General features: G+C 46.3%; 1 protein-coding gene across 4 annotated transcripts in view; it reads right to left on the reverse strand.

The window, feature by feature from the left end:
* The window catches only part of LOC146817800 (heat shock factor protein 2-like), a 204184-nt gene that overhangs the window by 169280 nt on the left and 17781 nt on the right, over nucleotides 1-17123 (reverse strand). For 2 of the 4 annotated variants that reach the window (XM_085611270.1, XM_085611271.1), the window contains exons 3-4: nucleotides 8282-8409; nucleotides 16-129 (exon numbers count right to left, since the gene is read on the reverse strand). In XM_085611270.1, coding sequence (XP_085467396.1) covers nucleotides 16-129; nucleotides 8282-8409 — 242 coding nt within the window. The remainder of the gene's footprint in view (nucleotides 1-15; nucleotides 130-8281; nucleotides 8410-17123) is intronic. The other 2 variants (XM_085611274.1, XM_085611272.1) reach the window with 1 other exon arrangement.

Consider the following 17123-nt stretch of genomic DNA (forward strand, 5'->3'; position numbering starts at 1 on the left):
AAACACAAATCCTACCTCTTTAACAAAATGTTGGCGAGTATGCGGAAGCATGCATCCTTCCGGTATGGGGAGCTGGTCCACTCCCTCGATGGAAGGTTGCCAACAATCTTTGGATGCCTCTTTTTTAACCTGAAACAAAGGAGTGGTGGGGACATTCACAAAATTAAAAAATAGGTTTCTTGTAAAATATTTTTCTTTTATAGGTTTCCTCCTTTCCCATTTCATTTATCCTCTTCCTTCCCCATTTTGCCTGGTTCTCTCTCTTATTACTAGTACGGGGTGCTTTCTGTCCGCTCAGCAGTAACACGCTCTCTCTCTCTCTCTCTTTTTGTCCTGTAGGAAGCCGTCTCTCTATATAGTGCACTAAAACGAAGTACCGAGTGTGGAGAGTCCAGGCAACCCTTGCTGGTTTACAGGGCTTTCTTAAAAAATCCCAAGTGCTTTATTTTGTGGTAGTGTGGTCGAGCAGCGCAAGCTAATTAAAGGAGAGAATTGAGCATTTGTTGTACAAACACAGTCAATAAATAGGACACATGCTCAATTAAGAAATCCAACACCAAGTTATAAAAATAACACAGATTTTTATATTTTTTTAGGCACCCTAGATCTTTGTAATCAGTAAGTACTTTTCAAGATAGGTTTTTAGCATTTAAATTGACAATACTGTATTTGTGGCAATGTTAACCTATGGTGAAAACATAGACTGCCTCGGACCACTTATCAACGACTTACAGGACTGTTCTTCAGGACTAAACCTTAAGTATGAGCCAAGGTCCAAAGCAGCACCAACAGGTCTCCTCGGTCGGCTCTGGAGAAATCGGATGCAGAGGCACTTTTTGATGTCGTGCAGCTCCTTGAATTCAATAGGAAATGGTACCTGTAAACAGAAGCGGCAAGTGGAGATTGGGGGTCCAGTCGGTTCGGACCCAAACGGAGGCTTGGGTCTTTAGGGTCTCTGGAGCTGTGATGCACCGTCGGTTGGTGTGGACTTGGGCTGTGGGGCTCATGTGCAGTGGTCTTTGCTCCAGCGGATTGTGGCGGTCAGCGGCACTCTGTTTCAGTGAGCCTGCAGGAAGAGGCTGCAGGCAGGGACTAGGGGAACAGGCCGGCAGAACTCAAATGTGGACTCAGGTCTGGGTGGTCTCTGGTTGCTAGAGGCACCGTCAGTTCGCTTGCACTCGGGCTGTGGTGCTCGGGTGCAGAGATGCTTTGAGGTGTCGGGTCTTTGCGGTCAGAGACACTTGCTTCAAGTGACGACCTGGAGATGGGGACACAAAGAGAGAGCTGGGCTTATCAGCTGGTGGGTCTATATAAGGTTGGTGTCCGGACTGAACTACCAACAAGTCTTGGCTGCTACAAGGGGACCGGTACCCTGGGTATTAGTGCTAGAGAGCTCCTGGATAGTTTAGCGTCTAGTTACTCGCTGGGGAGATGTGGCTGACCTCTGGGAGCACGGGACACCTCCTTCTGGTTGGCTGCTGCGTCGGTGAGGCCGGGGGGCAGCAGTTCGGTAAACTGGAGCTTGCGTTTCGGTGCCTGCAGGATGCAGGGAAGTAGCTCCGCTACTCCACAGGAGATACTGGCTGTTATGCGAAGTGCTGACTGCCCTCCCAGACTTGTGGAGGCTGGACAGCTGCAGGACGAGTCGACTTTGTTGCAATTGTCGGTGACAGCAGGCAGGGCTGGCGCCAAGTCAGTTGCTGATCCTCAGTTCTTGCTACTTCAGCTCTTCTGTGTCCTTCTTCTTAAGTCAGCCGAATCGGATTCTCTGATGCCAGGTGCTTCCCTAAATACTAGATTTAGGGGTGTTAAGGGGAGTGAAGGGTAGGCGCCAATAGACTACTTACCCTTGGGGTCACTACACCTCCTATATGGCTACTTTCTGTGAGGAGTGAGCATAACCCTGTCCCAGATTTCCTAGTTACATCAAAAATAATATGGTGGAACCCTTCCTTTGTGGCGCACATTAGGTAGCCCACCTTAGGAGTGTGACTAGCCTGTGAGCGCAACACACCTATTGCATAGCTAATTTCCCACCTGTCCTGGTGCCAAATGGCCCTCAGGGCAGGGGTGGCATTCTCCCGGTCAGGACAAAGCGGAGGTTGCACATCAAAGGCGGTAGAGGCTTTGAAGTCTCAGTCCTTGATATGCAGATCCACTAGTCATCTGATTGGAAGAGGTGATAACACCTCCTTCCAGAACAGGCATTGTCCCTGACCTCTTGGGAGCGCAGGTTCTCACCCATGGGGTTCAGAAACTCATCTGTGGTGGGAGGCTGGACAGGACTAGTCAGCCATCACACTAGAAGACTAGTAGGCTTCAGGGGGCACCTCTAAGGTGCCCTCTAGATGAATGTCATAATGAATACAATGCTGGAATCAGAATGGGTTCATTAAGACAAGGTGTTTGATATCAAACACCATAGGTTTCAGTGATGTCATTATGTAGCTTGGTAACTCGTAAACACCAGTGGCCAGTACATAACTTAACATGGCTTCTCCGTTCACTTGCAATATCTAGTAGTTTGGACTAGATATCACAGGGGCATATCTGCTCAAGCAGGTATGTCCTAACATAGGATATAGTGCACCCTGCCTTAGGGCTGTATGGCCTGCTGTAGGGGTGACTTACATATATCATATGCAGTGACTTGGGCATGGCAAACAGAGGTGTGTGCCATGTCGTGATTTCACCATGCCACGCAGCCTGCAATGGCATTCTGCATGCAATTTGTATGGGGGGTCCCTTAGGGTGGCATAAGACATGCTGCAGCCCTTAGTGACCCTTTGTGGTACCCCTGCCCTAGGTACCATGGGTACCATTTACTAAGGGCTTACGGGGTGCCACAGTGCATGCCAACTGTATCACAATTGTATCTTTTACCTTGTTTTAGTGAAATAGTATTGTCACTGGGGCCTGGTTAGCAGGTTTCCAGTGCACTTCCAGTCATAAACATCAGTATTGGTGAGTAAATGGGTGTGACCATGACAGAAAGGGGACCTTTTCAACATGTCCAATTCCTACCAAGGTTTTAGCCAGTCACCAGTTCAAGTTTTCCTTTAACTCCCATTGGTATAAACCCATAATCCATGAAATGTAAATCCAGACATGGTAACAAGGTTTTTTGTTTAACATTCCGCTGCCTTTGCGGCAGCCCGATCTCCAATTTCTGCCTTGGCCCAGGCTAGCTGAAGCAGGGTATCGTCAATTAACAAACCTGCATTCACCGCTGTTGCCAGCTCCTCTTCAATCCTGGCTAAGTTTTTATAGAGCGTTTCCTCACATTGCGCCTCCCTCTTCTGCCGATGTAGACTAAAACTAAGTGTCTCCCTTCTAACCCCCGCTTTAAAAGCGTCCCACACTGCACCTGCACTGTGTCTATTTATATCCCAGAAAGCCTGAATCCATCCCTTCATATGGAGGACATATTCAGAGTCTATTAGAAGCCCCCTTTCAGAGGTCCATGTCCTCTTGCTCACCCCTCTCTCCATTAGTGAAAGCCACTGTAAGGACTAGGGAGTTATGATCCGATAATATCCTTGGGTGTTTCTCTATTCTAGCCCGATGCACTAAGGAATGTGAAATAAAGAATTAATCAAGTCAGTAAACCGCCTTGTGTGGGGCAGAAAAAAACGTACTACCGGGATCTTTTATATTTAAATGATTCCATAGGTCTATGAGTCCATGATTGCTAACCATATTAGTAAGTGCCTTAAAAGACCTTTCTCTTACGTCCAGAATATATTTCGCCAGCATTTCCCCAGAGTCCTCCAAGCCCATTGATGTTGAAATCGCCACATACTATTAGTGGGGTAGGCTATTTGGCTAGCTCATCATCCGAAAACTCCAATACCTCTGGGTCATCTGCAGTTGACCCATACACCGAGCACACAGTGAATGGCTCCCCAGCAAACACACATTCCACTAATACCCACCGACCCCACCTATCTGACAGTTTTCTTTTAACAATTATATATTTCTTTCGGGTGAGAATAGCGACCCCTCTGGTTTTAGTACCTTGCTTAGTGGCCACCAGTAGCCTAAACCCAAGTTGTTCAAGAATTCCTCCTCTGGTACCCTCTATATGGGTCTCTTGAACACATAGCTCGCAGTGTTTTCAAAATAATTGCCACTGCTTGGCTTGATCGTTAAGCCCACAAATATTAATTGAGGAGATTAAGATTCATAAGATTCATAAAGCAATTTTGGGTAGCTTTCCTTCTGCGTAGAGTTATTTTTTTTCCTTTCTTTTAATACCACCGTGTCCTCCACTTCCCTTTTAAAGGAGAACCATTCTCTATACTTCCTAAGACCTTTAACCCCGTATTTCCTCATACGTTGTACTGTGCTGTGCTGTGACCTACCCCCCTGAACCCCAAACCCCCCCCTGAGCCAGACCTCCCTCCTCTCCACCCCCCCCCAATAACCCGTACAGGCAAATAAGTCAATCATGACCTATGTGTGGCACCCGATCTCACATCTCAAGTTACTGCTATCTCTTCTCCCCCTCTACCCCTATATATACCACAACCAAAGAAACCCCCTCGCACAGCTTAGCAGAGGAAATATAAAATACAAAAGCACTAGTTAATAATCAGTCATTCTGCTGTCAGGCCCCCTTGCAGCTAGCGGGCTACATCATCAACCCTCCCTTTTGCCCCCTTCAGCTCTGTCATAAATTCTTTAGCTTTGACTTCAGAAGAAAACATTTGAATCCGCACGTTAACAATAACCTTGAGACGAGCAGGAAATAACAAGTACGCCTCACAGCCCAGCCCCTGAAATGCAGTTATCAACTGTCGGAGTCTCCATCTGCGCTCCAGCGTGGTGTGGCAAAAATCTGGACGTGCAAAAAAGGTGTGTCCGTCAAGAGTCCGCTTGGCGTCTAGTCTTGCCTTGTCTATTATAGCTTGTCGAAGAAGAAAGTTCCCGATATAAAACAGAATTGCTCTAGGGCGCTCCTCTTGCCTGGCTGGGTTATTCCTCCTCTGCACCATTGGAAAGCGATGGACCCGCTGGACCTCCATATCCCAATTTCAATGGGCAAGATCCGAAAAGCTCCCTATAGCAGAGATACAACAAAGGGCATTATGTTTCCCCCTTCAGCATTTTCGGCAATCCATAATAATCGGACATTGTTTCTCCATTGCCGATTCTCGAAGTCCTTGAGTTTCCAGCACACGTCCATGGCTTGCTTTTCCTGCTGTTCCGTAAATTCCTGTAGTTTATTGACCTCTTCCTCTAAAGCAACAGTTCTATCCTCCACATGGGTGACCCTTTCGGCCATTTCAGTGCATAGTTTATTTACTTTACGGATGGAGGCCTGCAGTTTTTAGTTGCTTGAAGCGACCTCCTACTTTCCATTCTGGCATCCCCCTGCATTTGTTTTAGGGTAGAGTATACTAAGTCCAGTGAGGGAGGAACAGAGGGTCCAGGAGGCACAGCTGGACCACCTGATCCCGCTTGCCCATCATTCTCATAAACCATGCTAGTAGCCGAATAATCCCACTCCAATTTTCGTACCGTTGCCAAGTCAGGATTCCCCTGAGCCCGTTTCTTCAGAAGTATTAAAGTCGCTAAGTGACGGAAACTCAGAGTCATCATTGAGCGAGTAGAACTTACCCCCCTAGGGAGATCCATGCGTCATCTCATGGCGCTGTGGGATTTGTTTTGGGTTATAATCTACAGTGTTATCCGCAAGTGCAGTAAGGCATACCCCTTCATTTACATCAGTGCTGATAGCGCAGTTGCTGCTTATTTTTTCGGTCTCAGTCCCATTCTTTGCACAAATCCCCAATGACCCCACAGATGCTGTTGAGTTACCACCCTCTAGTGCGGCCTCAGCATTGTCCGCCCGCTCGCCCACAGTCTCCAAGGAAGGAAGTTGCGATGGTAAGGGTTCTGTGCATTCTACCTGCAAGGCTTCTACTTGCTTAACCAGATCCACCTGCAAGCACTGCTCCGGTCTGTTCATGCAGCGCTATTCCCACGTAGGGCTGAATGGCTTCCCCAGTCTCTGTTGCTCCTGCCTCCGTCAAACCGGGAATGCTCTCCTTTGCTTCTTTGGCCGGAGGGGGCCGAAGGCGAGGACATGAAGAAGGCGTCCACCACCGTCGGCTGTCGCAGTGTTCCTGCTGTGGCCGCCGCCGCACGAAGCCGGGTCCCACCAGCAGCGCCGACATCCTTCCCACTGCCGTCAGCCTTTTTCGCCGGACCTCCTCGCAGTGCTGGGTTCGGCCCCCGTGTAGACACAGGAGCAGTGTTGATAGCTTTGGAGTTAAGGACACCGGGAGCTCCAGCGGCCCCCCATGCGCCCGCAGATACATTCAGGGAGTCTTTGCTTGCAGCTTTGGCCGCCTTGTCGGCTTTCTCCATTTTCGGGGCTATAATCTGCTCAGAATACCAGCAGCACTCCAGGGGCATGCCAGGAAAGTACCGGGAGTTTCGAGACAGCAGGTAGGGAACAGTTGCAAACGACCTGGCTTTCAGCTGACACCCGATGCCCAATAGCCTCATATCATTGCGAAGGTGAGTACAAAAAATGGGGTGGTTTTAGCGTCCTTTTGTCACGGCATCCTAAGAAAGCGCAGAGGGAGAGAAGCTGCAGCAACTCTCGTCGAGGTCAGTCGGCAGCCATCTTGGTACAAGGTCTCTACTTAAAACATAACATTCAACCTTCCTTGCATTAGTACTGATCCCCTTTTAATACTAGTAATGCAATGTCTTTGCTGATATCCCAACACCCTCATTTTTGTAAAGGCCTTTACACCAAACGCTTCACCCTCAAATTAGCGCCAAGACACTCTCCATCCTTCTTTTCCTCTTGACCCATTAGTGGATGTTTTTCCTCTTCAGAAAGCCGGGATATTTTCCTCAGCCACAAGCACATCTTGTCATGAAGGGGGTGCTGGGGAAAAGATACATTTCCCAATTGCCATTTTTCTGAAATATTGGGTCAGAATCAGCAGGCTACTGCAAGGAGAGTACCCAGTCTTTACAGGCTAAGCTCTCCCCGTCCATACAACCTATCACACCATTAAAGGTCTTTCTCCTTCCAGCTTAACGTCTGCCGGGCTAGAGAAAGAGCTAATATTGGCAAAAATAACAGGAGGATGATCATGCTGTCTATTTCCGCAAAACTTGGTCCATTAAGATTTCACCAGATGTAGGTATAAGAGGGGATTGCATGGTGAAGAAAGGGACTAATAATGTTTTCTATTTTGCAGAAGTGAACTTATACGTTTGCTAATTCTGTGAAGACGGATCGAGAGAGAGTTGGGAGGGGGTTATTATAAGCAACAATATGACCACTCAGAGTAAGATTCTTGATCTACAGAAACCTTGAGTATGCGGTGTCAGTGGGTAGCTGACAACACCCATGTGGAAAGGACAGGTAAGGAGGACAGAGAACATGAGTAAGTTGACCTGGAATTGAACCAGTGTCACTTGAGTACCGCAAACCAGGACTAAGAGAACATGTGCAATCTACATCATAAAACCCCTCTGCACCAATCATCAAGCTAGCATCTCTGCCCCCACACCTTCAGTTGTTTTTCTGGAAAACTGAGGAGGAAGCAGGTGGTACATAAAAAGCAGTTTCTAAAATCTTTATATTGAGTCACACAGATGCTCTTCGCAACAAGAAATGTAACTCTTAAAAGCCTGTGCTACAGCAATTCCTAGGAATACGCAGTGCTCCGAAAACTTAAACACAGATAAGCTCAGAAATGACCCACCAGAAAATACTGGCTACATGAAAAAAAAAGACAAAGTTTGGCATGATTATAAACGTATATCGACTCATCTGGCAACTGAACTATATTACTACCCATTCTTCCTCAGCACACATTAGCACAATTCCCGTTGTACAGAGGTCAAGTGAGGAGAGCAATGCCCATACAAATTCTTCGCTTCCTCCAAATTATATTCTGCGGAGTTAGCACCACACATTGTATGATAACCTAAGTTGTTTCCTCCCAAAAATATTCTGCAGAGTTAGTACCACACATTTTATGATAACCTACACCAAGGAGCCACTAATTAGCTAATGGTGGCCTTGTAATAATCCTTACATACATTCATGTATATTTAGTTATCTTCAAATTATACTTGAAATATATGTGGAATTCCACACCTGGATACAGGGTACTACACTGTGCAGATTATGGAATTATGCCCAATGATTTCTGTAAAACGATATGCTCTGTATGTGTTGAATGCAAACAGGACTAACCTTTGCAGGGTTACTAATCACTATTGAGGAAATGGATGCACCCCTTACCTTCCTCTTAATTCTGGCCAGTAACTCTTCCTGGCCCTGCTTAAAAAAGGGATGGTGATATTTGCCAGTTCCAACTCGTTCCTGCTTGAATGTGCCAGTTTCATCTTGTATGACTTTACGGAATCCGTCTAAAAATCAAGAAATGCATACAGGGCTTGAAAAGTTCAACTTTTATAACCACTAATGTGAATATTATGCTGCATCACCCACAGCCTCTCTGATTTCCATTTCTTGAACAGAGATTACATGCTAAAATTACACTCTACAATACTCCCCCTTGGATTGCACCTATAGCTGCTATTCTTTTCTTCTGGCCTGTAGAAAACACAAGTAAATCCACTGAGGACAATATATATCACAGGATACAAGACACACCTCAACTTAATACAGAGACCTTGTGAGTGACGAAAAGATGGTTCTATAAAACCCAGAACATGTTTGATCCATGTATAATACGAATCTGGCCCATATATAGGGTACTCATGACCCCTGACTTGCCTCTTAGTTGACTAATAGCACTGTCATCAGGGCGGGCAGGAATATTTTTCATTTCATGTTTAAAAAACTAACTTTTAATAAATATACTACTAAAACATGATGTTGTAGTGCACTGTCATTACAGGCAGCATATTTCCCATTGAAATTGCCACAAACTCTCCCACTAACATGCTATTTTACAGATAAAACTATATGGAGCATAACAATCTTTGGAAATTGGGTTTCAGGAAAAATATTTATCATTTGCACATCACCAAGTAAAGTGTTCTGATTTGTTTTCATCCTATAAAACTCTTTTTTCACTACACAGCTTTCATAACTATTGAAATATATTTTGAAATGTTTGTGCAGTTCACTTGTTAGCTATTTAAATGCTGTGTTTGAAAAAAAGCCTGACCTCTTACAGCCTTTCATTTTTTTTGTGTGAATCCATTTCATTGAGTTTTAAGTTACGGTACAGCATTAGGCATACAAGATCAAGCACTGTTGGGGAATACATCCAGCATACATGGTTCAGTGCATACATAGATTAGAGTAACAGTCCATGTCTAGTGTAGCAGGAGAAATAATCAAGGACAAGGCTTACAGGTACTTTTGCGAGATGACAGCATCAACTAGGTGCATGAAGGAAAAGTGGATAATGCAAGTGTGTAAGTACACACAATAATCACATATTTAGCCTGCACATTAAGAGTCCTTTGAAGCAGGCGTATTGGCAAGTGTCTATTACCACATGCCACTGCATGTATTGTCTCTTGGATCCTGCAGGAATGTTGGTGTTCAGCCTGTAATTGAGTGCCAATCATACATTCGTAATTAGAGACCAAATAAATTGAGAAACTGCGCGTATAACAGGGAAGGAGAAAAAGAAAAGTAAAGGGGAGGTAATGCGCAACACATGTAACCAAACATATAGCACGTATCTCCCCACTTATCTTCCAGCCTTTCATTTCACACGCTTTGCACAGCACAGTTTTTGGTAGCAAGTGGTCTCTGAAGACAAATGACTGCAATATTCGATGACAACTGTCAATTATGTGATGCCAAAGTGATGGGTATTTGCTTGTTTGCATTAAAATTGCACAAGTTCTTCCTAAATGGTCCAGAGCTTCCAAACTTTGAAGAGCTTTTGTAGAGGATCCAAACCAAAGATCGAAGGGGAAGACATACTTCTATAACTTTATTTCCTTTGGACCAAATGTCAGTCCCACTGGGTGTGCTGGTTCTTTCTTTCTTTCTTTCAATTAGCTTTCTTTGTCCAGGATTTGCCTGTGGACAACAGCTTCCTGGACCCTTTAAGAATCAACTCGACAGTGCATGTACAAAGGAGAGCGAGAGTCAAGAACTTAAGCGTCCACGCTCAGGCAGACAGCAAGTCAACATCTCCTTGCCACTTCAAAATCCAACAGTATTATAATTCTTAGGTGGTGGGTGGTGAGAGTCCCATGATATAGAAGTCACCCAGCAGAGCATAGTTGGTGGAGGTCACTGAATCTACACTTACTACACCGTGCCCTTCACACTTTTGCAGCTAGTCAAATCTCCTGATCCTTGAATAGAACATTGTCAAGTCTCCTGATCCAGGCCTTGAAAAATCATAAACATGTTACTAGGCCTGAAGGTCTAGTAACTTGAATAATCTACTCGATCCAACTGTAATGTAAATGACCCGAAGCCTGGTTTTAAATTGTGTGATCCTAAGCAAGTATAATATTTTATGGAGCTGCCTTTTTCTTCATTATCACATATGAGAGCACCTTCAAATATGTGAGTTCAGCATTTATACTGTATAAACAAACCTTTTTCTTTCACTTAATAGACTAAATGTTTGTTTCATGTATAATACGAATCTAGCCCATATATAGGGTACACTTGACCCCTTGACTCGCCTCTAAGTTGACTAATAGCATTGTTATGAGGGCGGGGGCATGAATATTTCTCAGTTCATGTTTAAAAAACGAACTTTGAATAAATATAATACTAAAACAGTATGTTGGAGTGCACTGTCATCTACAGACAGCACATTTCCTTTTGAAATTGCCACAAACGTATCCAATTTGCTTTCATCCTGTAAAACTCTTTTTTTTCACTACACAGCTTTCACAACTATTGAAATATATTTTGAAATGTTTGTGCAGTTCACTTATTAGATATTAAATGCTGTGTTTGAAAAAAACCTGACATCTTACAGCCTTTCATTCCACGCACAGCACAATCGCCAGACAGGTCTCTTTTCAAAACCCTCTAACTTTGCAGTCAGATAAAGAAAAGTAAATGTAAGAAGACAAATTGACTTTTGACCTCTGTCTCGGAATGCAGAGCAAATTTGACAAGATAAAAACAAGAGTTAAAGGCATCTTTATTGCTCATTCACTTTGTGAGTGAACAGAACATCTGTTATTTGTCAGCTTGCCAGAACGGGCCAGTAGGCCATAATAATAAACCATCTTGATGAAATCTGACTTGGCATATCGAGTGGGCCAGTATATTTCTCGAAGCATGTGATCTTTGGCTAAAACAATCACTGGAAGCAATACTCTATGGATTTTACAGATGGCAGGAGACTGGTTCCTATGCCGAGGCCCTTCTAGCCAGCTAAGAAGCTGGTCTATTAAAATGAGGTACCTCCCTCTGGCCAACAGTGGAAGACCTACTGGTTTCGCTATGCCAACATGAAGGCGCAGCGCCAGCTTGGATGGAAACAGGAGAGCTTCAAAAACAGACCCACACTTCAACTCTGCTTTCACAAGAATAAAACCATCCAAACAATTGTTTCCGTCTGTGCTTTTTTGTGAGCATTTAGTATCAGCTCCTGAGGGTTGTTAAAGATGTTTCAGGTCAGCCTTGCACTAGGGAACTCGAATTACATAGTCCCTGCTGTTTGAAGGAGGGTAACGCCTGGCAATCTACTTTCAAGATGCTCCCTTGGTGCAGGCAGAATAGTGCAACTCTTATAACAATTATTTTGGTGACATTCCAACAAAATAAGAAGTTAACTAATGAACTGGATTTCTAATACTGAACAAATTATGTCCAATTTTTCTTGTAGCTGGTCCAGAGGCCTAGGCAGATATCTAAGTATTTTAGGCATCAAGTTTACCTTTGCAAATGCAATACTGCTTTATGTATAGATTAAGTAGCACTTTTAAATTCTAACACTGCAGAGACATGGTAAGTTACCTACTTTAGCATGTCTCCCTTCTACACATTAAGTACCAAGGCATTGGGTGCTCCAGAGAACTATTTGACAGGTAACTTAATTAATGTTAGAAGTAGGCTAAACATGTCAAAAAATTTTACCCTGCAGAAATGTATGTATCTAACGTTTGCCTCACTTTCTGCACACCTTTACCATTGTCTTTCTTGCAGGATGGATATGCCAAATGTTAAACAGTTGTGCACATTTGGTGGACAAGGCATGCCAAGAAAGATGTATAACAACCACCCAGAACCAATATATGCCAAAAAGTTAAGCCAAATAGATGAAGGAATCTGCCAAGACCTAGAAGAAAAGTGAATTTTCATAAAGCAACAAACAATTATTAAATTATAGTATCGTAGCACAAACCTTGACTTCTAATGTTGACCTATAATCCTTTTTCCAAGCAGACGTCCAAATGAGGTACACAAGCACAGTTTTTTTTCTTCTTAACCCTTAATAATCTTCTGATGGTTTATTAATCCAAAATATTCCCATCAAAACTAGGGTCATTGCCCAAGGACGGAAAATCTTTATGAACCTAAAAGATTCAAGGGCTACTTTTGTTGGTTAAAACAACTTAGCTCCACCTTTAAAAATAAGAGATTACTATTTAGAGGGAAAGGAGACACTTAAAATATCGGGCAATTCTACAAGACCCCCGTATTGTCCATAATACAGAGAATTATATTAAGGGGAACAAGTAGACACCCAAATTTCAGATATTTCTGTTTGTACACCTTTAGACTGAAGTGAATCCCAGAAAATTAGTAAATCTTTGTAATTTGTAGTTACAAGCCCATAACTTGCCGATGTACTGTTTTTTTTCTGACACGACCCCTCTATGCCTTTTTTTTTTGTTTGTTTTTTAAACTTGTCTTTTTCTTTTTCCCTTACAAACAAAAGGGAACCAAGGTCCACATTGACAAAGCGTTAAGCCTACAACCCAGTCAGGGTCGGCCGCGCTTCATTCAAGGCTCCTCAGGATGGTTATAGGAAAGCAGTATAAAACAATTTTAAACACAGCATGTCGCCTACAACACCTGTGGGGCCGACCGCGTAGCAAAACACATGGCAATATAGAGGCGTTATGTGAAGCGTCGGGACCCTTTGCAATTCAAGAACAAAAACCATAAGAACGCAGGCACGAAGCCCGCCAAAAGTTGATAGAGAAAACTAGATAGAGGGAGGCCAGAGAGAAAGAGGGGAAAGAAGAGAGGAGAATGACAGTAGCAATAGTGGCTAGGCAGACGGACGGGAGTGTGTACGCACCAGCGCAGAACATGAGGCGTGCTGGTCTTGGGGCTTGTCATACGGGGCGTCTCTGAGGACTGACCTGATCATGCAAGGAGTCTACTGGGATCTGACGGAATTAGGGCGTCTTCAAAAAGGCGTAATGCTCTGAGATTGGAGGGTAAATAACGCGCATGTTCTATTTTACAAAGGTACTGGAATAGGGGCCGCCAAACAGCAGTGAAGCGTGTATCACGCGATTATAATCGCGCTGTAAAAAGTTCCATAGTTAACACATGCCATAAACGCGTGTACCAAGCCGCTATTGGGGGAGAGTCCATTTTTTTCCAAGACAACGCTATAGTGTGTTTGGCCGCCCCTAGCATATGAAGCACTATGGTCCAATTGCTGCGGGTAAGGGCTTTCAAACTGACAGGCTTAAGGCCCAAAAGGATCACAATAGCGGAATCAGGCAGCGGAAACCCCAGCACCCCCTTAATGTGGCTAAGGACTTCCTTCCAGAACAGGGTCAGGAGCGGACACGCCCACCAGATGTGCATGAAATCTCCAGGAGCCTTCAAAACATCTCCAATACGATGGGGACACGCTAGGGAACATTTTGTGCAGGCGAGTAGGCGTATAGTACCATTGCTTCATGATTTTATATGCATTTTCCCTCTGCGGGACACTGCGATAAACCCCAGGAATATCCCGCCAAAGCCGATGCCACTGCGCTGAGGTGATTTCCGTGGCTGAGAGCGCCTGCCATTGGCGCTGGTAGGGGTGCGGAGATAGGGCCGGGGGATGTTGTAAAATCTGATATGTGCGAGAGATCAGGCCCTTTGACTCATCAAAGGAACGGACCAGCCATTCAAACGGGGTGAACGGACGAGTAGCGGCCCTGTGCATCTCTGGGGAGGACACCAAATGCCGCAGCTGCGCGTACTGCAAACCCACGTTCATCGGGAGTCCAAAGTCCTCCCGACACCGGGCAAACGTCTTAAGTGTGCCTCTCTCGTAAAGATCACCAATCACCCTACATCCCCCTGCACCCAATTAGCAAAGGCTGGCGGATGAAGGGCCAGGGGAAAGTCTGGGTTGCCCGAGATAGGAGTGTGGGGGGGGAAGGAAAGGTCGTTAAACCCTTACGTACTGCAATTGTGTCCCATATATCCAGAACCGTTTTGGTAGGGACGGCTATGTAGGCACTGCGCGAGCCTGCCGTGCGGGAGTGCCAGGCAAGGTCCCAAATTGAACGCCCAGTTACCGTCCTGTCCATATGGAACCATACCTTTTCACTCTCAACGGCTATCCATTCCGACACGAAACGGAGATGCGAGGCCCAATAATAGTCCAAGAGGTTAGGACACGCAAGGCCCCCTCTGTCGCGCGGTGACATGAGGGTCCTGTGGGAGAATCGCGGCCTGCGCCCGCCCCAGATAAAGCGGATGAGATCGCGCTGTAGGCCCTGTATTTGGTGTTGCGGTATAGGGGTGGGGAGGCATTGAAATAAATATAAGATTTTAGGAAGTATTGACATTTTTACGGCATTAAACCTACCCAACCAAGAGATCGTGAGGTTTTTCCAACCCCTCAGGTCTTCCAAAACAGTCCTCCGGCACTCCCGCCAGTTCACCTGGGTCCATGTGTCCAAGGTGGGGGTCAGTTGGAGGCCGAGATATCAGATGTGCTCCGTGGCCCATTGGTAAGGAGCGAGCATTTTCAGGACCGGCACCTCTTCTGGTGGGATCGTGAGATTCAGAGCCCAGGATTTGCCATGGTTAACTTTGAGGCCCGAGACTTGCTCAAAAGACTGCAGAAGGGTATGGAAGAGATGTATGCGGGCGAGACAAGGTAAGGATAAGGTCATCCGCGAAGAGTGCTACCTTGTTTTGCCGATCCCCAAGGGGGATCGCATGTATGTCCGGGTGCTGCCGAATCATTTCCGCTAAGGGCTGTACCACCAGGGCAAACAGCAGAGGTGACAAGGGACAGCCCTGTCCTGTACCTCTAGAGATTGAGAAGGGATCTGTAAGCTGCCCATTAACTGGAACCCGAGCTTGCGGAGAAAGATAAGGAGCCATGATCATAGAGATCATATTCTCACCCAGTCCGACCTTTTGTAATACCGCTCGGAGAAAGCCCCAATCCACTCGGTCAAACGCCTTCTCCGCATCCAGCGAGAGAAGGCACGCTGGTATTTTCCAGAGTCGGGCTTTCCCCATCAGGTGCGTGATTCTACGCACGTTGTCTGCCCCTTGTCTGCTGCGGATGAAGCCAACTTGGTCGGGTTCCACAAGCCGGGCATGTGGGGGTCCAAGCGTCTAGCGAGCATTTTGGTGTAGATTTTAAGATGCGTGTTCAGCAAAGCTATGGGGCGGTAAGACGCACAAAGCGTGGGGTCCTTGCCCGGTTTAGGAATAAGGGCTATTTCCGCCATACCCATAGAGGACGACGGTCCCTCCGCACCCGAGAAGGAGTTATACAGTCGCAAGAGATGTTGCTGGAGCTGCGGCAGAAACATACGGTAGAAAACCAATGGCAAGCCATCTGGCCAATTCCTCCGCCGTGAGGGAGTCTTCTAATTGTTGGGCATGTTGTGGGTGAATTGGTGTCCAGGGGCATTGGGCTAGGAAGTCATCTATAAATCGACTGGCGAGGGGTCGTCCGCCCTATAGAGGGCAGCGTAATAGGCCCTAAAGGCCTCACATTTAGCTCGTTCCGTGGTAGCCCAGACCCCATCCGGTGTTTGGATATTTGATATGTGGGCCTTCGCCGCGCGTGCCCGCAGGCTCTGCGCCAGTACTCTGCCCACTTTGTCTCCCCCCTCAAAATATCATTGTTTTGAGGTTAGCAGGGACCGCTCTGCCTTATTAGTGCGTAGCTGACCCCGGAGGTTAGCAAGCAGTCGTCGATTCGCGACCGAGGAATGACCCTGATCCTGCTGCTCTTGCGCCTTTATGTCCTTGGAAAGGCTGTCCTCCAGGCGGCGCACCCCCGGGCACGTGCAATCGCTAAGGAGGTGATGCGGCCGCGGATGGTAGCTTTAACCGCATCCCACACCACTGGAAACGGAGTTTCGGGAAGATCATTGTTTACAAAATAGGAGTCAATGGCGGACCGTATGTTTTCCACATCCGCCGGGTCGCGCAGGACGTGCAGCGGTAGGCGCCACCGCCGAGAGCGGGCAGGAGAAGTGGCCGAAACTTGCAGTAATAGCTCCACATGGGCATGATCAGATATCGATATGTCGGACATAGACACCCCCACCGTGTCCCGGACGGCATCATGGGAGTTGAATAAATAATCAATACGCGAGTACGAACGGTGAACGTGGGAATAGTACGAGGAATCCCGCACCTCCGGTGAATGATATCGCCAAACATCCAGCAAACCAAGATCCGTTATCTGTTTCCGTAGTGCAGAGGACATGGTTCCCGCCCCATTGGAGGAAGCCTCGCTACGGTCCATCGCAGGGTCCCACACAAGGTTAAAATCTCCCCCCAAAATTAAGGAGGGCTCGCCATGTGGTACATGTTCCCGAATTCGTGCTCGGAGATAGGAGTCTTGCATCTGGTTCGGTGCATAAACATTGCACAGTGTAAGTAGGCGTCCCCCCACCCGCACCTCCGCCCTTATGAAGCGTCCATCCCGTCTGCGATAAGCTTTAGCGCGCCCCTGCCTGATTCCAGGCCTACAGAGAACAGCCCAGAACTGGAGGGGATAGCTTGGGTGTGCCATGCGAGGGGTGTCTATATGCAGCAGGTGAGTTTCTTGCAGAAAAAGAATGTCCGGGCTACGTTGTCGCAGGTAGCGCCACACCTGTTGCCACTTGTTGGGGGAATTCAAACCCTTAACATTAAGGGTTAGTATCTTTAATGGGCCAGAAACAGCCATAGGGAAGTCAAGTTC

This window comes from Triturus cristatus, chromosome 6, assembly GCF_964204655.1.
Source record: "Triturus cristatus chromosome 6, aTriCri1.1, whole genome shotgun sequence".
In the NCBI taxonomy this organism is placed as follows: domain Eukaryota; kingdom Metazoa; phylum Chordata; class Amphibia; order Caudata; family Salamandridae; genus Triturus; species Triturus cristatus.